Source organism: Quercus robur, chromosome 3 (genome assembly GCF_932294415.1).
Source record: "Quercus robur chromosome 3, dhQueRobu3.1, whole genome shotgun sequence".
In the NCBI taxonomy this organism is placed as follows: Eukaryota; Viridiplantae; Streptophyta; class Magnoliopsida; order Fagales; family Fagaceae; genus Quercus; species Quercus robur.
This window is the reverse complement of record NC_065536.1, coordinates 50,109,080-50,131,944: the sequence shown is the minus strand read 5'-3', so window position 1 is coordinate 50,131,944 and position 22,865 is coordinate 50,109,080. Positions and strand designations below refer to the sequence as shown.

Below are 22,865 nucleotides of genomic sequence, written 5' to 3'. Positions count from 1 at the left end.
ACTTATTTATCCACAACTTGTGATGATTTGGACATAATTTTTAGCAACAAAACTAAGAACTTAAAATCATAAATATAATCACGTTCCTAGTTATATTCACAAATCAGATCTTAAAGTTAATATAACCTACCTACTATCATCAAAACACACCTTATGTAGACCCAACAATAATGAGTTCTAGGAGGCTTGCATGTAAAACACATGTAATAGTTCCTCAATTTTGCACCATATATAAAAAACTAGTCGTTAACCCGTACAATGCACGGAAAAGCTATTGAGTATGACTTATTATTTTATATGAATGTTTTACAAATATAACTTTTGTAACCTCTTTGGTCACATATTAAGATTCCAATCTTAAAAATTCGATATGAAACATTAAATTACTAACTTTCTTTTTGTTTTAGCATTAACATTTTCTTGGAAAATATCAATCAAAAAAAAAAAATTAATTAAAAATTAATATTTTAACACACACACGGGAAGAGAGGAAAATGTCTTAAAGCAACTTACAGTGATGTATATTCAAAATGACTTAACTTTTGGATACACAACATAAAAGTCATATATCCAATAGTCATATATCCAATAGTCATATATATTACTTATATATGACTATTATTAAGCCAAATGATATAGTTTAATGAATTTTATTTATTACAATATTTCAAAAAAGAAAATCATAATAAAGTGATCAGAATGGTTATTGAGGAAAAAATAATTCATATTTTGGGTTTTCTTGTAAATAAACAAATATATTAGTATGTTTATAATTTTATAAATCATGAAACTTCTCTACTCCCAAGTCCAGCAACCTACCCACGTGATACCACATTCCAATGCTTTTGCCTTTTTATATTTCCAAGTCTCATTTAGTCATCTCAATATACCAGTTTGAAAACTCTACAGACTTATTACAAAGTACAAATGCAAGCCTACAAGAACCAAGAGGAATGCTTCTTCGTCCATCCCAACCCATGGCTGAATTCTTTCTTCTACTTTTATTTTTTTATTTTTTTTCCCTCACAAATCATTTAATAGCAAACCTGAAGTTTTATGTTTGATCATTGATGTGAGGAAAAATAAATACGGAATGAAATTAAGAACATTGATTTGAAAACATGGAGTGTCCCATTACTGCCACTACGGCATCAAGGTAGAGTTGAGGAAGAAGGAGATGATAGAGTTTGTGGAGCAAAGGAGTTGGACTTTCTTTTTAAAACAAATTAGAGGAAGCTGATGTAGAGAATTTCGTTTGAAGGAAGAGAAGGGTAGAGAAGAGAGGATATTCAAAATTGAGGAAAAAATTTCGGGTTTTAGCTTCTTTCTTCTTCTTTTTTTTTTTTTAACTAAAATTTTTGGGTTAGAAATAGTTTTTTGTGTGGGTATGATAGGTTTTGATTCTAGGAGATCTCTGTTGGTTTGTGTGTATGGTGGGTTTTGATTGAGGAATCTGTGGGTATGGTGTCTTTGCCATGGGTCTGAGGAAGGAGATCTACCTTGGGTCTAAACGTTGGGGGAGCTGGTAGAGGAGGAGCGTTGGGTTGGGGGAGCTAGTAAAAGGAGCTTAAGGTCTGCATTTTGGAGAAGGAGAAGGCAGAGAGTATATCGGGGTCCGGTTTATGTTTATTTTTTAGGTTTATTTTTTTATTTTTTTAAATTTTTAATACTGTGCTAATATGGAAAATTGTGGAAATTTCAAAGGTTTCGGTTATATATATATATTGATTAAGTATGAATACAAAGTTACATCTAGAGTAAAGTCTTAGTAATGTGTTCAACGATGACAACAATATATTCTCTTATATATTGAAATATAGTAATGTAATACTTACAATTGACTAAGTTATCCAAAGGGGAAAAAAAAAAGTAACAACACTAAAAATAACAATAATAATAAAAACAGTAGGAAAGATGTAGCAATTGGGCCCTTGGTCAAGTGGTAGAGGGATGAGATATCAGGTAGTAGTTAGCTACAAATCTTGCTTAATAAACATATGCCCAGTTGATGACCACTATTTTCCTTCCAGCATCAAATTTTTAGTTCCAAGCTACCACCTACGATTCAAAGCAAATACAAATTAGTAAACTACAACCTGCTTGACATAGCTTGAATAAGTTAGCTACCAAAGCTGGGACACATGCAAGCATGTACACCAAACACATTTTGACACAAACATATCTATTAATGAAATGTTCACATGTGAAGTCATTTAATCTAATCCATAGACAATTGAAAGGAGCAATATAAGATATTTCAAGATACACATGAGACTATTAGCTTACTGTGTCAACAAAACACATGCTCTCCAAACTACAAACAACATGAACTCCCAAGTCCAGCAACACATGAAATGCCCCAATAAATTGGAAACTTTATATAGATGCAGCATCATGGTAAAGAGTAGCATCCTCAACGTGCTCTGATATCCAAAGACAAAGGTGAATAAATAATATTAGAATAGATCAACTAAATGTTAGACAGAAGTAATCACATGTCAAGTTAATACCATCACTAAATTTCAAAGCAATTGCAATATTGCACCCTACTCAGTGCCTCTCAAAGGCAAATACAAAGCAAAAACTTAGAAGTAGAAATGCATTCAAATACATGCATATTAAACTCTCATTAGACTTGTGCTTATGCCTCAAGTAATGTGCCCAGTAAGGATATCAAATTAAACACAGAGAGCAATGAAGGCATCATCATCATCATCACATTGGGATAAAATTTGTTAAGTTACAACTTATAAGGCATCATCTGTTTCACAACCTTCACCAAATTCATTTTGGTCTTCAACTTTGTGGTGTCTTCAACTTGAAGCACATAAATTCATTTAGATGCCTTATAAATTATAATTGTTCCTTGTCGCAGAAGACTAAGCCATGTAGCCTAGGTATCTCCTCTACTTTCCAAAGAAAATAACATATGGACACTAAGAAGGCAACATCACAAACCTCTAACATATGCTTGTTAGATTTGAATCAGACTACATATATCCCTACTCTAATCAAGCAACTTAGAATGTTCTTTGTAAAATTAGAGAGCAATATATTTTACAAAAATATTTTATATAGACAATTCAAAGAACTATTTAAAAACCTGAGACCAAGAATAAAATAGCTTTCACCTAATGGTATAGATAACATGGGTTAACAGATTGCAAATGGATTTTCATATTGGTCATCTTTAAGATAGGGAACATGAATTGGCATGTGTACTGCTTGTTAGACATTGAGCTTGAGTCCAAGCTAAAGAGTGTCTATACAATTAACGAAAGGGGGAAAGACCTTACCAAGTTGAGTCTTAGCTTTTCTTGCCCACACTAGCTCCTACATTTTTTAGAAGTACATTACATAAAACTAGCATGTAACTTGTGCATACGCACGAGAATTTGAACAATATTAATAAAAAGGAAAAAAAAAAAAAACATTGACGAATTTTATTAGTTATCTCTGTGTCCTCATCAACTTAAAAAATTCTTGTAAATAATGTTCTCTAGATGTGATATCTTGATGCCATCTTCGTCTGCTTACACATTTATATCTATGTTCTCATCAACTTCAATATGGGGATTTTAACACCTCAGCACAATTGCCTAAATGTACAACCTACCCAGAATATGAAAGATTTAAATAATTAAAAAAAAAATTTAGTGTCAGGGTTTTCTTGAGAGAGAGAGAGAGAGAGAATGGGCTTCTGTTTATACTTAACATGTTTTAACTATTGCAAAATATTGAAATATATATTATATAGAAGGAGAAAGAAACGATAAATCACAACCCAATCATGGATTTTGGCATGATTTTTTTTATTATTCAGTCCTATGTGTTACGGTGGCTAAAATATTAACTCCATGGATCTTTAACAACATAAATTTGTTTACAATCAGGTTGTAGATTTATAGCTCTTATACTTCCAAATATGTATCATGGAACTAAGGCATGGTGTTGCAAATATCACCTACGATGGGAAATTAGTAACAATAGAAGATATTATATCTATCACCAACTGGAACATCCCTCCACCATCAAGAAACCATATGGTAGGAAAAGGGAAAAATATACCAAACCGTATATATACCCTCACTTTTATATTAGATAATTTTAAGTTGTGAAGAAGTTGATAACTTGATATGAACAAAAAGAAAAAAGAGTTTACGTAATTAAAAATTTTATGTTAATTACATATTAGTTTTTTTTTTTTTACTTTATCCCAAAAAAATAGTTAATGTTATTAGATTGTTATTAGATTTTTTTTTTTTTTAATTTACGTTAAAGTTAATACATATTAGCTATTTTTTTGTTATTTATTCCAAAAGAAAAAAATTTTGAGAAGAAAAAATAATACTTTTAAATTTGTTAATTTGTTATTAGGAAATAGATGATGTAGGATAAATGTTTATCCAAAAAAAGAAGAAGAAGATCATTAGAACACTTACTGTTACTTTATCCAAAAAAATTGATAAAGATCAAAAACTTTTTGTTTTTATCTAAAAACTTAAGTGAATGAATTTATTGAAAATCTAAAAATCTAAAAAAAATTCTACAATTTGGTAAAGCCATTTGGTGCAATTACGGCGTCGAAACCCAACTTTTATTATATAGTATATGATATGATGCTTGATGATTGATTGATTAAGGACTAAGAAATAAATACCCACTACAGATAAAGGGGCTTATACCTTCAATCTATCTTCACCCTCATCCTCCACCATGTTCCATTTTGTACACTGTTTTAAGGATTAAAAAAAAAAAAAAAAAGCAAGCAAATACATCATCTAGTCATTTCAGTTAGGGATACTACAAGATTTTTTTAAAATAAAGAAACAAGTGGTCCTTACAGCTATTCTTATTCCATCTGTAGTCCCAAAGAGGTCTCATGAATCCCAACTCTCTATCTGCAGCATTTGGTTCTGCATATGAACTAAAAATAACTGAGAAATTTGCTTAAATATCAAAAGCCTCCAAGGAAAGAAAAAAATGAAAATGAAAAGGGGAGCAGGGTGTTAACAAGTGATAAAAACAACATTTTCAATTGATGAGTGCCTCTGAGATTAGGAAGGAATTTTACATACCTAAACATGCTGAATGAAGTATGAAACAAGAGATTAATCAAAGTCCCGAGAAGTCAGCCTTTCGGAAATTTCTGGGATGTGTTTAATCTTGTGCAAATCCTCACCAGTTTCCCCTTGGCATCTTCGCAATAACATGGGACAATCATCAATCACCAGTCTACGTAAAGACTTAAGGTTACTCATTCCATGAGGCAGCAAAGCCAATTTGCGGCATTTAGAAATAACAAGCCTATTAAGAGATGTGAAACTGCTGATCCAGTCTTCAAGAGATATTAAATTTGGACAATTTAGGATCCGGAGCTTTTCAAGAGGCAAAACATATTGCATCCCATTCGGGAGAGACTTCAACTTTGGGATTCCCCAAATAGTGAGGGAACAGAGGTTCCTCAGTCCTTTCCATTGCTCGCCATCACCTTCATTGCTGGAAAGATCAAGCTCCTCGCAGTCCCTAATGTCCATACACTTAAGGGAGGTGAGATGCTGAATACCATTTGATAAGAACATTAGTCTTGGGCACCCTGAAATAATGAGACTCTCAAGAGAAGTGAAGTTTTGCAGCCATTCATCTTCCAAACACTCTAGCTCCTTAATGCCAGTTAAAGTCAAAGAATTTAATTTGGAAAGAGGACCCAAGGAGGAAGAGGGCAGAGTAGAAGAACGAACTGACATAGCTGCAGTTGTTGGGCCTTGCGATGCTGCCATATACCACATTGTCTGTTGCAAAAGTGTCAGCTTGGCATTATTCAGGACCAGCTGTTCATCAAGATGTGGATAGAAGGGAATGGAATTCAGCATTGGGCAATACTGAATTTCTAATTTTGAAAGACAGGGAAATGAAGGCAGCAACGGAGACTGTTGTTGCTGATCTGTCATTGATGCTTGTGTTGTTCCAACGGCACTCTTATCATCACCAACTGGAACATCCCTCCACCATCCCTTCAGATTGGGACAATCCCAGAGTACAAGTTCCTTCAAGGATGGGAAGAATGTTATTGATATTGCTGAAGAAGAGAACTTGTCTTTTCCGCCGCTGTCTGTTATGTACTCCAGAGCATGCAACCTTTGAAGTTTAAGACTCTTGAGAAAAAGGAGTTGATCTAATGGCGGTAGATGTTGGAACTTGAGACAATTGCAGAGAGTAAATTTAACAAGATATATGAGAGAAGAAAGCCAACTTGGAAACTTCATACCCCCGTAGCCTATCACCCACAACGTTTTCAGATTTCGGTGTGGCTGGAGGCCTTCCAATGACTTCTCGTCACTCTCCACATCAACATCAGCATCATCTTGTCGAAACCATCTTAGAGTCAAGGCTCGAAGACGTTGTTTCTCCTTCAGATTTGCATTCTTAGTTTCTGTTGAAGCATCTGACAAATGTTCTAGATGTAAAATCTCAAGCCCTCTGCTCAAGTTGTTTAGCCTCTTCAGTTCATTTAGCTTGCCACTCTGCCTGCAGAAAGACTGATTCCTTAATACAAATAAGGATAATGTCTGAAGAGAAGTCAATTTTCCCAGTCCACATGGCATTTGAGCCAATTTATCACAGCCATCAATCTCAAGATGCCGAAGCCTGACTAAATTTATAATGTCCTTTGGCAATTCTTCAAGCACATTACAATTCGAAAGTTTCAATGTTTGCAAATTCAGCAGGCTGGTTATGGAACTTGGAAGCTTTTTGATTCCATTCTTAGAGAGATCGAGATATCTTAAACGCTTCAACTTACAGAGGCTACTTGGAACCACCTTGATCCCTAAATCATGTAAATCCAACACACGTAAACACTTGAATCGTGAAAAAATTGCTTTAAGCCATGATCGAACTTTTCTACAAGTGGACTTGCTGAACTTTTCATCGTTTGGAAGCCATGACTGACTAGGCAATAGAAATGTCTGTATTCTCTTGGCTTTAAGCAAGGGTCTCACAAATTGCTGTGATGATACCAAATTAAAATCGAATGACACATGACGGACTCTATCATTTATATTGTCCCCATTTAAATTTGACGCACAGCTCACAACCCCTGCCACTAAAATTGCATGATCATGCAAGATTTTTGGCATTTTGCAACTTCTTATAATGCCCCATTCATCTGTTTCTACCTCTTGGAAAAAGGACCTCTGGAATAGATCCATAAAGTACTCATAACCAACATCTTCTAGACATTGATCTTTGTTTGATGAAATGAGAAACCCTTGCCCCATCCAAAGTTTAATCAGTTTCTGTACATCAATTTCATAATCATTAGGAAATAATCTACAGTAAGCAAAACATTGTTTCAAATGTGATGGGAGATGATCATAACTCAACTTAAGTACTGCAGAAATATCAATTTCTTGTTGTAAAATTTTTGGAAGCTCATCCTGCAGGAACTCCAACCAATCACCTTCTAAATTTTTGAAGTATAACAGACTCCCTATGGTCCTTATGGCAAGAGGAACGCCAGCATACTTCTGTACAATCTCCTCCCCGATGGATTCAAGAGCTTGATTTGTTCGCTCTTCTTCTTCCCCGAATGCCATCTTCTTAAATAAAGCAAGTGAATCGTCGAATGACAGAGGTTCTAAAAAAAATATTGGAACTGTGTGCATAATGTCTGCAACCAATTTACTACGTGTAGTAGTCACAATTTTACTTCCCCTCGCGCCACAAATTAACAGTTTTTTCAAGCTGAACCATTTTTCACTATCTTCATTCCATACACCATCCAGTACAAGTAAAAACCGCTTCCCATCAATCATTACCCGAAGGCGTACCAACAATGAATTCAACCCGAGATTCTCCGGTCTCTCCCCGCTTGCTGATTCCACAATCTCTTCAACAATCGTTTTCAAGACAAAGGATTCAGATACACGCACCCATAATCGTAGCTGGAAATGTTTTCTTACAGTCTCATGATTGTATGCAAATTGAGTAAGTGCAGTCTTTCCTACACCTGCGCCCCCAACTATTGAAATCACTGAGACATTCGCTTTGTCATTGTTATTATCCATTTTCACTAGATCATGTACAATTGCACTCTTTTCCTCCTCTCTCCCAATAATCTCGACCTCACGTGACAAAGAAGAAGATTGAGACTCTCTTCTCTCCTTCTTCTCAGGACACCGGTTATTAAACTGGAATCTGTCAGCTTCGGATGCAATTTTCTCTATTCTCGCAATAACTGTCTTAAACTTAGGCAACCTTGCTGAACCATATGCAAGCTTGGAGATGAAGATACGTACCTGTTTTGTGCGTCTACCCAGGTTCAGAAGTTCTCGCCGCAGAGACTCAGTAAAGAAATCATCCACTAATTCATCAGCATCATCAAATGCATCTTTAAGCTTTCTAAGCCAAATTTTGACCTCATAGCTCTGATTGTACCTCTCCTCTGCATCCAAAAGTACAGGTTGGATTCTGGAAACAGCCTGCTGGAGCCTCCCAAGTTCGTCTTCCACATTCAAATACCCTCTAAACTGCTGGACAGCACTCAAGTTTGAAATGAGGGCTTCTACAGCGCTGGAGACAACTGCCTCGGCCATTTCTCTTCTCACTATTCGTCAACAGATTACAGATGCAGTAGTATATATACTACAGATATCAGAGAATTGAGAGGGATTGGATTCGATATGCGTTTAAGGTCAAACAGTATTGTGTTTTATTCAAAGATTAAATGCACATCAATCAGTCAAACAGCAAGAAAAAGAAACTTTATGGAGAAACGTCAACCGTGACTGTGAGTCATGAGCTGTATCAGCGGAGAAAATATCTTTATTTTGCATGGAGGAGAAGATACCTTAATGTTGCATGTGGGGTCCAACCACCATTCATATGTGATCATTATCCTTTTGTGGGCACGCCTCTTTCAATCCACTAACTTATTCATGTCGGCAAGAGCATTCTTTTCCACTAAACCTCTTTCAATCCACGAACTTTTAATCATGTCGGTAATAGCATTCTTTTTAAGCTAGTTTTATTTTTTTGAAAACTTCCTTTTAAGCTAGTTAAACTAGTAATTTTGGTAAAAAATTTGACTAACTACCTCATAAGTCATACTATAACTTGAATATTCAATAAATTTAGAGCACTATCATTAACAATGTTAATAAAATTTTTTTTTTTTTTTTATTCTCTGTCTAACAACCTGAAAATGGAAGAATTAGGAGGGAATCATTTCATTTTTGGATCTCACTTTTTTACGGTCTAAGGGTCTATTTAGAATCCGTTGATTTTACTGAAATTAAAATTTTTTTGCTGAAAATACTATATATAAGGGTAAAAATTAACTGAAATAGTATAATAAAACTCATAAATAGTACAAAAAAATGTAGTAAGACCCATAAATAGTAACAAAAATAAACTGAATAGTAAAATAAATTGACAAAAAATAAACTTTCAAAATAGAGCTTAAATCACGATCTTCTCTCTCTCTCTCTCTCTCTCTCTCTCATGAATCCACATAAATAGGCGATAATAGAAATGATTTTTTTTCCCAATTCTTTCTTATTGTCTCTTATTCCAGCTATCATTTTTTTTTTTTTTTTAATTTTTATTGGTAAAGTTGGTCTTAGGTGTGGTTTGGATAGAGATTAATATGGCATTTGCGTTTTGCTCCATTTTTTTTTCCCACGCGTTTCAAAGACAAAATTTAGTTGAAACGGCTACTGTTCATGCATTGTGCATGAACAGTAACCAAATTTTTTGACTTTTTAGCACATTAGTGGGTCCCGTGCACTGTTCGTGAGACCCACAAACTTCACTTTTCAGTAACTTTTTTATTAAAAATAGGTCCTACGACACTATTCACACATTTAAAATTTATTTTACTACAGTGTTTTCAGTTTTTAATTTTAAGTTTCAGCAAAATAAATTCTATCCAAACAGATTCTTAATATCACATAAAAGGTGTTTAAGTAAATTTCTTTACACTTTGGTTTGGAATCGTAGTTGTTGAGTTTTATTATTATTTTAGATAAATTTTTGGTGTTTTGGATTGTAGAGAGAAAAAAGAAAGGGTTTAAGAAAATTTGTTTAAAACTTAAAAGAATAATTTTCAATTTCTAACCTACTTTTCTAATAATGCACAAGATATTATAAACTATTATTAAGGAATGAATATATCCCTTAACTTACATTTTGATTTATTGGCCGTGTATATGTATGTATATATATACACACACACACTTTTTTGCATATCACGTGTATAGACACCTCATTTCATTTTGACTCCTCCCAAAAAAGTCAATATTTTTCCATAAAGTAAACCATACCCCTAACATAAAATAAATATATAATAAAATACAAATTTTTATTTGAGAAAGTTTTAAAATGCAACAAATTTTCACAATATTTTCACAACACTCTTATTTTTAGTTAAGATGCATCTCAAAATAGATATATATATTTTTTATTTTGACTAATGATATGCTAATATTTTAATTTATTGTAAAAATATTGTAAGATTTTGTGGTATTACTCAAACAACTTCTCCCACTTTAAACAATGAGCCTAACACAAAATAAATGCCACTACCACCAAATCTGTTTAGACTTTTGACCAATTTCAATAATTTTCTTCTTATTTATCCAAATTTCTTTCCTTTCATTTCAGTTTAACCATGTGGAACTCAAACTTTACACATAATAATAATAATAACAATAATATCTTCTTGTATGGCACTAAAGCTGTAAAGGATTCATTATTTATTTCTCTTTCATTTCTTGCATTTTCATAGTTTCAAAATTTGATTTTTATCATAAATCCAAATTTTAAATAATTAGAAGAATAGAGAAAGAAAAGTTAAAATTTATTTTGAGGAATCAAATTAAATGTCTAAACTTGATGTATATAAATTAATCTCTTACTTTGATGATTGATCGTCATGAATGTTTTACAATTGTTTATTTATTTTACAATTATTTAAATTTTAATAGATTTTGTATGACAATTATTGTTGTTTATAATTTTATTATTAATATCGATTAATAATTTTAGGCCCTTTTTTATTATTTTTTAATCTTGCCCCCTCTAAATTAAAAACCTGACTCTGTCACTGCTTATATCTGAGGTTCTCGATCCCAATGACGAGAAATTAACTCAATTTCAAAATGATTAACATCGTATATGGAACTCAATGAGCCAATAAACCTTAAGGTGGCCTAACATAACCAAGCTCAAACCCAAATGTGACCTAAGAACTAACCCTAAAAGCCATTTCTAACCTAATTTGCTTGAGGTTTACAAAAGGTGTTTACACTGGGTATGTGATGCGTACGCACCTTCTAGATAGAACTCTCAAATCAAAAATCACTCAATTATTTTAACATGTTTATTTATTAAAGTTTTTGTTTAATTAATATTTCCATTTAGTAATTGCATGTATTAGATTTTTTTTTTTTAGAAACAAACACTCACAAGGGAGAAAGAAACGAGTTCTAACACAAAAACACACTACAAACTCCACTTAAAAGCCATAGTAACTTTTAATTTAATGTTACAGATTTAGGGTAGGAATGCTTAGATTGAAATTCTAATTTGCAATCAAAGAAAAGAAACAAAGAATTGTTTTAAGAAAAAATTTTATGCTCAATAGGCTTTCCGATGCAGTGCACGAGTTAGAGACTAGTATCTAATATAAAAAATTAAACCAAAACATCATTGACCTCAAAACCTTGTACAACATAAAAATAAAAAACTAGACCAAGAAAATCCTAAATCTTTCAAACAGCCAAATTATCAAGAGTAACTTGTTTGCTCTCAAAACCTATGTTGCAAAGACACAACGATTTTGGCCAAGTACCCATGTTCGACACGAGTACTAGTATGACATCTAAAGTCCATACCCAAGGCATATCCTCTCTTCTTCTTCTTCTTCTTCTTCTTCTTCCTTTTTTTTTTTTTTTTTTTTTTGAAAAAAATCTGGGTACATTGCTGACACAATTGCAACATGCCAAAATGTCCTAGACACGGCAAAACTAAAAAAAAAATAATAATAAAAAAAATAAAAATTAAAAATTAAAAAATTAAAAAATAAATTGAAAAATTAAAAAATAAAAGAGGAGAGAGAGAGAGAGAGAGAGAGAGAGAGAGAACAGGATTTGGACCAATGCCTTTCTCTTTTCCTCAGTTCTCTGATCTGATCTCTCTCTTTCCCTCAGCTCTCTAATCTGATCCGTGTGGTGTGCCTTCTCGATGACAACCAAACCCCCTCTAGCGACCCCAAAGCTCCTTTTCTCTCCCTCTACTGTTTCTCTCTCTAATCTAAACTATGCATTGTGCCTTCTTGGAGTAGATCGTCAATAACCAATCCCCTCCAGCCTCTGACGACCTCAAACCTCCTTCTCTCTCCCTCCGTCATTTCTCTCCCTGCAAATTTTGGGTTCTCTACCTTTTGGTCTTTCGACTCTCTTTCTTTGGGTTTTTTTTTTTTTTTTTTTTTTTTTTTTTTAATATAATAGTTACTTATTTTATAGGTTTGTTTATTTATTTATTTATTATTTGGTTTTATCTATCTTATGGGTTTAGTAATTTAGTAATGGAACAAAAATTGTATTTTAGACAACATTTTTGTAGTGTTATTGTACTTATTTGCTGTTATTACTTAATTTAAATCCTAAAATAAACATATTTTGTCTAAAAATATACCTAAATATATTTATTAATTAATTAATTGCCGTATCCTAGACGTGTTGTACCCTTGTTTTTCAAAAATTACTGTACCCCCGTACCCGTACCCGTATCGTATCCATACCCGTGTTAGTGTCCATGCAACATAGCTCAAAACAGAAATGCATATCAAATTTCTGAAGCTTTACTGGTAGCAACCAATGCCCCACGCTCTGATAACACCATCGGTATACCCACTGAACAATGAAATTAGGACTCTGTGAAGTTCCATCTGATTCAAGTGGAAGCTACCTTCATTAACTTCCACTTTAAACTTCTCTTATTTGCTTCCCCTCTTGACCTTTAGAAGAATGTCAAACTTTGCAGATTCGTCTATCACCTGTTTAACAGCAGCACATCTAACTAGAAATCACATGTATTTATACCATTGCCATTGTTCAAAATTCCACCTCTTAGTTACTGCAACACCAATAATGACATGGACAATATACTAACTGACATGACCAATGAAGTGTTACAACAACAAAAATTCAGCATGTTGAACCATTCAAATGATTAGACTTGAGCTGAGGTTAAAACTAGCATGTCAAAGATCATACAAATGAACTCATGTCCATCATATCAATACACAGACATGGATAGGATCATTATCATTTCCATATAACAATGCATGTTTAGTTAAAGGAGGAACAATATTATATTGTTAATTGTTATGGGATACAAAAGGCTGGGTGACCAATTAACAAATATTATACAGAATTTGAAACAGGTCATCTTTGCTTTTCTTTTTTGATAATTTTAAATAAATATTTATAGACCACCCTGGGAACAAAAAGGAATTTCAAACTCTTATGTTTCACATGCTGCATTTTCTTGTCAAAATGCCTTGAGGATATCAATTAACTTCACACAAAATCAAGCTTTCCCTTGCTATGATAGCAATTAGCTTCAATCAACTTAAATTGTTGCGTTACAGAAAAAAAAAAATATATATATATATATATATATCATAAATTAATTCATTTATAAAGGATTTTTGGAGAGTCAATAATATACTAAAATGAAAGGCCTTGCATTTATAAAGAAGCAATGATCTTCATATCCGAAGACTTTCTGATTTTTAACATGAAAAAAGAACTGCAAATCTGATAATCCACTGCTGTGTGCTTCTTTTTTTAACCCCCTAGTTTGCTGCGATTATTGCTGATACATTTGCCTCTATATTTGTCACATCCTGCACTTCCCAGATTATGGATGTAATCTTTTAGGACAGATATGAAGGCCTATAACACTAGCAGTTTTCTTGTTAGCATTGTTGAACATCTACAAGAAAATTTCTTGCTCATTATAGTTAAAGACCTCCTACTTATATGAATGCACCATAACATCTTAATTGTTCCAAATTTCCTTGTTAGACATTATATCCATGTTGATACTCAACACTCATTTCAATGCCTACATAATCTTAGCTTAGAAGACTCTATACCTTTTCATAAGTTGTTCTCAACTTCATATGGCAGGTATTAAATTTTCTGGACCCTAAAAATTTTAAAAATGCTTAGAAATATGAGAATCACAGGATAAAGGAAAAGGTAGAACACACTAGAACTAGCATTTGAGATATTGCAGAAAAAATAAGGGAACTCTGAGATGCAAACATATTCAAATTGTACAAAATGAACAATCAACCAGCTTTCTACCCTTATGTGTGTTCAAATAACTACTTTAATTCCCAGCAATATCCAATTGAAAATTAGCTTGTAAAAGATATTTCCCACACACCAAGCTAATTCTAACCATTATAAATATATACAAATCAAATTCACACAAAAAAAAAATAGGAAAGAATAACAGAACCCAAAAGGCAATTTCTACAGAACACAAAAAGGTAAAAGAGGAAAAAATCACAGAAGTAAATCATCAAACACTAGAGCTACACAATGAAGAATTACATATTGAGAAAGAGCCAATTTTTGAAAGACACTTACTTGAAACAAAGGCAAGAGACAACACGGTCTGAAAAAGTGAGTGAGAGAGAAAATTAGATTTGTTTGGCAGCTGAGAAAGTAAAAGAAAATCACTTTAGGTTAGACTCAGAGTGGGAATTAATGAAAACTCCTTCACAGACCCTCTTAATAATAGTAATTAACATGTGTTTGGCAGGTGAGAAAATGAAAGAAAGCGAAGGAAAATCACAGGCATCAGATTCGAAAACCCTAATCCCTAAATTCTTGAAGAGAGAGAAACGAAAAGGGGCTGAGGGAGAGAGAGTCGAGGGCTGAGAAATGAGAATGGGTGAGAGGGCTGGGCTGAAAATTGGGTTTTTTTTGGGTTACCTGGGTCCAATTGTGTTTTCAGTTGAAGCCCAATTTTTATTTAAGTTCACTTGGTCTTATGAGCATCCGCCCTGGGCATTGCAAATGCCAAATGTAAGGTGAGTTTGGCATTTTAAACCCAAAAGATCTCAACATCTAGATTGTAAAAGAAAATTATTATAAAAATTTTTGGAATTGTGCTACAGTACAATTCTACCTTTAGAATTATACTATAACACAATTCTAAACTTAAATAATAATATTTAATACTCTCTCTCCTCTTTTTTTAACCCCGAAATCTCTCTCTCTCTCTCTCTCTCTCTCTCTCTCTCTGGTGATTGTGGGTTTCTCTATCTCTCTCTCTAGTGGTGGTGGGATTGTGACTGATGTGGGTGTGGGTTTTGACGACGGTGGAGATCGGCGTGAGTGTTGACAACAGTGGAGATCGGCGTGGTGGAGATTGGCGTGCTGAAGATCGGTGGAGCTATGGTGGCTGTGGCATTGTGATTGATGTGGGTGTTAAAGGTTTTTTTTTTTTTTTTTTTGGGTTAGTTGGTATATGTGATCAGCGTTGTGGTGGCTGTGGCGTTGTGATCAGCATGATGGTTTTTTTTTTTTTTTTTTTTTCTTTTTTGTTTCGCCGATCTAGGTTGATATGGATGATGGAGTTGTTGTGTGGAGAAGTTGAGTTGATATGGATGATGGTGGAGGATTATGGAAGGTACACGCGTGTGGAGGAGAAAATTGGGAAAAAACAAAAAAACAAAAATTATATTTTATTGTGAAAATATATTATTTTAATGAGTAAATGTTAGGTGTATTGAAAAATGGTATTGTATAATTGATAAAGTGACTTTTTAGAATGGTAAAATAGAATAGAGTAGTATTTTTTGATGCGAATGCTCTAATTGGCTTAATGTTCATTAAACTCAATTAATAATTAGGTAGGTTTGGGTTTATTAGAGTAGGAGAATTTGGAGAAATTATATCGTCCTCATGGTAGACTACGTCATTTGTCCACCATTTCACTAAAACTTTCACACTTGTTTAAAATTGCCAAGTCACTAATCAGTTTCTGTTTTTTTAAAAAAAATTGACTCAGCAATTTTAAATAAGTAGGAGTCTTTTAATAAAATGATGAACCACATCACTTGTCCACCATGAGGATCTTATAATTTCTGGAGAATTTGGGTGAATTAGTAGGTTTTGGTTGATTTTGTCACCCCTAATAATTACAAAAAAAAAAAAAAAAAAAAAAAAAAAAAAACTACACTAATTGTGCATTTGGTATGGATGAAATTTGCCAACTTATTTTACTATTTAGCTTATTTTTGCTACTATTTATGGGTCCCACTACACTTTTTGGTACTATTTATAAGTATCACTATACCATTTCACCAAACTTTTATCTTTATCTACAATACTTTCAGTAAAAAGTTTTCAGTTTCAGCAAAATAATCGGATCCCAAACAGACCCTAAGTGTGCGTTTGAGTTAGGATTAAAAATTAAAATTATTTCACTATTCAGCTTATTTTTGCTACTATTCATGGGCTTCACTACACTTTTTTGCACTATTCATGAGTCTCACTGTATTATTTCAACTAACTTTTATATTTATTTACAGTACTTTCAATAATAATTTTTCAGTTTCAGCAAAATAAGCGATATTCAAACACACCCTAAATATAACTCAAGCTGACTTATATGTGTGTCGTTTTATTATAATTTCTTTAGAATAAGAAATTTGGGGTTCAATCCCTACTTACACCAAAAACCGACTGGTATCTTGGTTTGATAATAAAAGAGCTATCATCAGGAGTTATAGATTAAAACTCTAAAAAAAAAAAAAAAAAAAAAAAAAATCTTTAAAATTTTCTTTTAGTTATAGGACACTCATTTCTTGTTTGATTTTTCTTTCAGTTATGGATTAGCAGTATCAACTGCTATAGTCCACAAAATTTTATACTCAAATATAGTCCTAATAAATTTAGACTTAGACCTGTTAATCTTACCCAAATTCATACCCAACTCAAACCATTTAATTATTTATATTTTCTCTCCTTTTTTATTTTTAAAAATTAAACATGTGGGGCCCGGTAATTTATGGGCCAGACCCGCTTGCTCATGGGAAGTCCACAGGCCCAAGCCGAAAAAGATTATGGCCCAAGTATTATGGCCCAAGCTTGAAAATATAAGGCTGAAGGTGGCCCAGAGATGCAGCTGAGGACAGTTTAGTCCTCGGCAGACCCAAAGCTACCTTAGGAAGAGGGGTAAAAAAGAGCTATAAGAAAAATCCATGGGGAGATCTAAAATATCTTGGGAGATTTACCCATATTACCCTTCCTAGATAAGGCTCCGCACCTAACATAGCAGTATTCTTCAGCTTTATCAACCATCCCCAACAATTGCGGGATTAGACTGACGGGACAAATATCAGTCCTGGAAAAATTAACCCTACACGTGGACGAAGGACAGCAAACGTGGGATAATATAAAAGGAAACATAAGGTAACGAAGTAGAGGTCCCCATCTGACTTCCTGGGAAAAACTCCAGGAATGAGAATGCCCGGATAATATACGCAAACCACCACGAAAAACCCACCGTCGGGTAACCGGAGAAAGACATTAGTGCTCCTCGGACATGATCCGAGGAGTCCAATCCCTCAAGTTACAAAGCAGTAAGGCTTGGATATCCAGGCTGAAGCCTTTTCTTATCTGAAGCCTTTTCTTATCTGAGTTTCCTAAAGTCCGGTTTGGACCAACGCCCTGTGACCAAATACTAGCCTTTCAAGCCCACTCTCTACAAATCTTATTGTGAGGGATCCTCCACGTGCGAGCCCAACGTCATTGTTGGGCCGTTTGAGAATCGTGTCCCTACAAAACATATGATATTTTACTTAAATTTAAATAAATAAAATTTGACCTCAAAAAATTGTACTCAATTATTTTTTAACATTTTTACTTTTTCCAACATTTCTCATTCCCTTTACCCTTTTTATCTTCCCACTACTCTCTACTTTAATATCACTCTTTTTCTTTCTCTCGATCTTCCTTTAATTTGTTTCTTCTTATTCTCATCCTCTTAATATAAATTTATCATTTTCTCTCCTATCCTATGCATAATTTTACCTCACAAAAAAGGTTATTTCTCTCTCTCTCTCTCTCAATTTTTTGGTGGATTTTTTTTATTGCATCTTTGCTTTAGCTTGATAAATTTTTTACGTTTTTTTTTTCCTCTTTAATTGTTAAATATTATTCTATTGCATTATAAATAATTAAAAAGAATATATAAGAATATAATATTATTTTATTATTACATAGTATGACTTGGATAATATTATTTTATTATATACGAAGTGTTTTTGGGAATTACTATTTTCAATGTCCAAAATGGGTTGCCAATAAATGAATATGACTTCAAATAATATAATGAACCAAATTTGATGGAATTGCACCTAACTAGATCAAACTGGATCGAATGATCGGCCACATCACCATATAATATAATAAAAAATTATAATTATATTTGTCATGATTTATAAGAAGCCGAGAGTGATTAGTGAGTAGACCTATATTGGGTGTGGACAGATTTTATCTAAGATATGAAATTAAGTATTATCAAACTTCCTTATGGATTCCCACAGGATCAACTCAATTGTACCATTAGTCGATTCGATCATCTTGACAATTTCACCCTTATTGTTTTAATTTGTAGGGAATTACTATTTTAACTGTCCAAATGGAGTGTCAATGAATGGATATTACTTCAAATATAATATAATGGACCAAATTGAATGAAACTAGATTAAACAGACCGAATCATCGGGCACATCACCATTTTTTTAAGTTGATTTGTTCCTCTAATTTTTTTATAATCTTAAATATATTAACAAATTGATTTTACTCATTCATCTTGGACATTTTTTTTTTTCTGAAAATATCTTGGATGGTTAATATATTTAATATTATAAAAAAATTAGAGGAACAAATCAATAAATAAAAAAAGGGTAACGTAACCAATAATGTGGCTTAAAAGGAACGTTTTTTTTTTTTTTTTTTTTTTGAGAAATGGCTTAATAGGAACGTAATAATATTAATGTTATGCTTCAACTTTTAAATATTATATAGATGGGCAAGTTACACATGCATCAAATGGATCTTAAATAATCGACCTTACCTTCTAAGGCTCTAACACACACTTGCAAGGATAAAGGGTGCCCATTGGATTAGTACTTGTTGGCTCATTTGCTTTTATTGTTGCTACACTCTAGTTGAGCTACATAATTGGCCATGTCACATTTTTACTTTATTTTTTAAACAATATTAATATATAAATAAATAGTGCAACTTTACACATTCTCTAACTCATTAAGTTCAACCCACCATTACTTCAGCCCTCTTCCAATTCTCAACTCTTCCTTTTCCCCGTCAAAACTGATTGGCTTTTTTGAAATTCAAACCCTTCAATTGCCACTCTTACAATTAACTAAGTTATTTTAAACACTAAATTTCCAATTGCTCTTTCTCTACCTCTACAAAAGTTGCCAAAGTGGCATAAGATTTGGAAAGTCCTTTCCCTTCTTATTTTTTCTTTAATTTTCCCCAACTTCAAATTTTCCATTGGATTTCTAAAGTTTATGGCTGATATGCTTTTATGTGGCTTGCCGACAATGTGATCACTTTAGAGCAATGGGTGGCTAGTATTTGATTTTATGATTATGAGAAGAGTTTTCAAGGATTAGAAATCTCTACAACAACTCCTTACTTCATATTCGTGTTGTAAAATTTTTATTTTATATTTTTATTTTACCCATTCAATTTGTTTATCTCTGACATTTTAGTTTTCTTACATTTAACATTTGTTTAACTCTATGGGTACAAAAGAAGAAAAGTAAACCAAAGTTTGATGTATTTACCTTCGATAGTTTTGAAACAATAATAGAGTATACGCTATAGTTTTATTCCAACTACTACTTTCATATATATATATATATATATATATATGTAGGGGTGATAGGCCCAGGAGCTCGTATTTATGTATATATTGGGCCAGGGGCCCAATTCGAGGATGGATAAATACTTTCATGAGGATCCGTGTTAGTAATTGAAGAAGTGAAATCCGATTAAAGTCATCTAGAATGGTGGTCCGAGGAAGAATCCTTCCTTGGTTGAGCAAAGCCGAGGTTAGAGGGTATGATTTGCCATTAAGAGTAACGTTCTGTATCATTCCATGGATGAGGATAAGTATCAGGAAGGACTAGGATAGGGGAAAGTCATGAAACATCTAAAGGGAAAGCTGTTACCACCACATTAAATGCTCTGCAACTAATTCTCTGGCTGCATTAATTATGAAGTGATACCTGAACAGTAACTTTCAGCCTTAAAACTACTTCTCAAAGATTTCAGGAAGGTGCTGATGGGACAAGAATCAACATCAACAATCTGATCTGCACATGGAGGGTGGAGATGGAAGGTGAAGATAGTATGAAATGGAAGAGATACCCTAAGAAAAGGGGATCGAGAAATTAAGAAAAAAAACACTGTAGCAGTCAAGAACTGAGTCTGTAATCCAACTTGAGAGAAATATATAAGAACTGATCTTCTCGGACTTTGCCGAGGACGATTTTCTTTAGTTTAAATCAATCTATCTTCCTTTTCTTGTCATCTGAATCCATTTTATTTGTTGTCCAACTCATTAAAGTCTAGTTTTCCAACCCAATCTCTACAAATTCATTATATTGGACTTTTTGGGCCTAAGTTCATCCATCACTTGGGCTAGGGACCCAAATTGCGACCTTACAATTGGCACTGTCTGTGGGGATTTCTGGTGTTATACTGAGTCTAACGTTCAACGATGGTAGGTTTAGGTCTATACCAGGTAGAATCTACGGGGTCTCAACGTCAGGATCACTTCCGTGATCTTGAACAAAGAAGGGACCGGGAGGGAAGTGTGCACACTACCCATACTAGGAGCCAGTCTCGAGGTGACAGCCACATCTCTCATGAGGAGAATGCTAGAAACATACAGCTAGAGATTGATCATTTGCGGAGGAAGTTACGCCGTGAACGACGAAGAAAATCTCCCTCAAGGTCTGTTTTTTCTTCCAGTGAGGAAGAAGATGGCAGTTACAGGCCCAGATCGAGGACTCTCCCCAGTGAGTCTTTCTTGTATGATGAGGACTACACCATGAACGTAGAAACATGAGCTCATCTTCCAAAGGCTTGGGGAATGATGCGATGAGCAGAGCGCTCAACCAAATTTTCAAATCATCTTTCACATGCAAGATTGAGGGAGGGAAACTTCCTCAGCGATTCACTCAGCCCACGTTTACCATGTACAATGGTCATACAGACCTTGTGGAGCACGTAAGTCACCTCAACCAGAGAATGACTGTACACTCTAAGAATGAGACCTTGATGTGCAAGGTATTCCTATCCAGCTTGAGACTTGTAGCAATGAAGTGGTTTGAAGGTTTAGGTGCAGGTTCTATTAACTCCTTTAAGGAGCTCACCTAAGCGTTTGGGTCTCGTTTTATTACGTGCAATAAGGTTCCTCAGCCCTTAGATTCTCTATTATCCATGTCCATGTGAGAATGTGAGACCTTGAAAACGTACTTGGACAGATACTAGGAGATGTTTAATGAGATTGATAGGGATTTTGATGATGTGGCTATAAGGATCTTCAAGGTCGACCTGCCTACTAAGCATGATTTGAGAAAATCCTTGGCTAAGAAGTCGGTAAGGAGTGTGCGTTGGCTTATGGATCGCATTAATGAGTATAAGCGGGTCGAGGAAGACCAACAGCAAGGTAAGGGGAAGGGTAAGGTTATCCCTTAGGAGATAAGGTATTTCAGGTCGGACAGATACAACAATAGCAAGCCCTGAAAGGATTTTGCTAGGAAATCTAGGTCTACGGCTCCTCAAGTGGTAAACACGGTATTCCGAGAGCTAGTACATCAAGTCCTGGAGAAGATTAAAAATAAGCCATACTTCAAATGGCCAAATAAAATGGGAGGAGACTCTATGAGGCACAACTAAAGTCTTCATTGCCAATATCACCAGAAGTGAGGGCATACCACCGAGGACTACAAAACTCTGTGAAACCATCTAAAGCAATTGGTCAGAGAGGGAAGGTTATAGTAGTTTTTGTATCAGCCCAACAAGCAAGGAGACCAAGCAAGGTCAGGGGCTCAGGGGAGCGCTCTTTCAAGGCCACCTTTGGGCACAATTAATGTCATCTTTACTATACCTGGGAGAACTGGTTCTCATCCTTCCAGGGTGATGTCTGTAGCTCGGCTACCCGCCAAGGACTCTAATTTTGAGGTGAAGAGGGCTAGAGTGGAGATCCGACTGGCGCTGAGTTTTTCGGATGAAGACAAGATTGGAATCATCTAGCCACATGATGATGCTTTGGTGGTCACCCTCAGAATAGGAGGGTATGGTGTGAAGAGGGTAATGGTAGGCCAGGGCAGTGGTGTAGAGATTATGTACCTTGACTTGTACAGAGGGTCGAACTTAAAGCCTGAGGATCTGACAGCTTATGATTCACTTTTGGTGAGTTTTGATGGGAAAGTTGTCGTCCCAAGGGGTCAAATTAGATTGCCCATGTAGGCAGGTTCAGAAGTGGTTGAAGTGGACTTCATTGTGGTGGATGCATATTCTCCATATACAGCCATTGTGGCCAGACCATGACTTCATGCCCTAAGAGCCATTTCTTCAATTCTACACTTGAAGGTGAAGTATCCCTTGGGGGACCGGATTGAAAAGCTTGTGGGGAGTCAATCCATGGCTAGGCAGTGCCTTGTGGCTGCAATTATGCATTAGCCTGCAACTGAGTCCTCGGCCTCTGCTGAAGGGGGCTCATAACAA

At 34.4% G+C, this 22,865-nt stretch overlaps 1 protein-coding gene and 1 long non-coding RNA gene across 8 annotated transcripts; both read right to left on the bottom strand.

Annotated features, from left to right (window-relative positions):
• Nucleotides 1-1,784: 1,784 nt before the first annotated feature.
• LOC126718212 (disease resistance protein RGA2-like) lies at nt 1,785-8,819 on the bottom strand. 6 transcript variants are annotated; one of them, XM_050420300.1, is made up of 6 exons: nt 5,079-8,818; nt 4,845-4,916; nt 4,686-4,733; nt 3,538-3,612; nt 2,287-2,423; nt 1,785-2,058 (listed from the first exon to the last, which is right to left on the bottom strand). In XM_050420300.1, exon 1 carries the CDS (start codon nt 8,595-8,597, stop codon nt 5,112-5,114), a length of 3,486 nt encoding a protein of 1,161 aa, XP_050276257.1. In that variant the 5' UTR covers nt 8,598-8,818; the 3' UTR covers nt 1,785-2,058; nt 2,287-2,423; nt 3,538-3,612; nt 4,686-4,733; nt 4,845-4,916; nt 5,079-5,111. The 6 variants fall into 6 exon arrangements, with proteins under 6 accessions (XP_050276257.1, XP_050276258.1, XP_050276261.1 ...); XM_050420301.1 differs by lacking the exon at nt 3,538-3,612 and adding an exon at nt 3,297-3,333; XM_050420304.1 differs by lacking the exon at nt 3,538-3,612 and having other exon boundaries at nt 4,845-4,927; nt 5,079-8,819.
• Nucleotides 8,820-11,787: 2,968 nt separating this feature from the next.
• On the bottom strand, nt 11,788-15,084 carry LOC126718211 (uncharacterized). Of its 2 annotated transcripts, none has more exons than XR_007652861.1 (2): nt 14,670-15,084; nt 11,788-14,004 (listed from the first exon to the last, which is right to left on the bottom strand). It is a non-coding gene; the product is annotated as an uncharacterized LOC126718211 (long non-coding RNA). The 2 variants fall into 2 exon arrangements; XR_007652860.1 differs by having other exon boundaries at nt 11,788-13,915.
• Nucleotides 15,085-22,865: the final 7,781 nt, after the last annotated feature.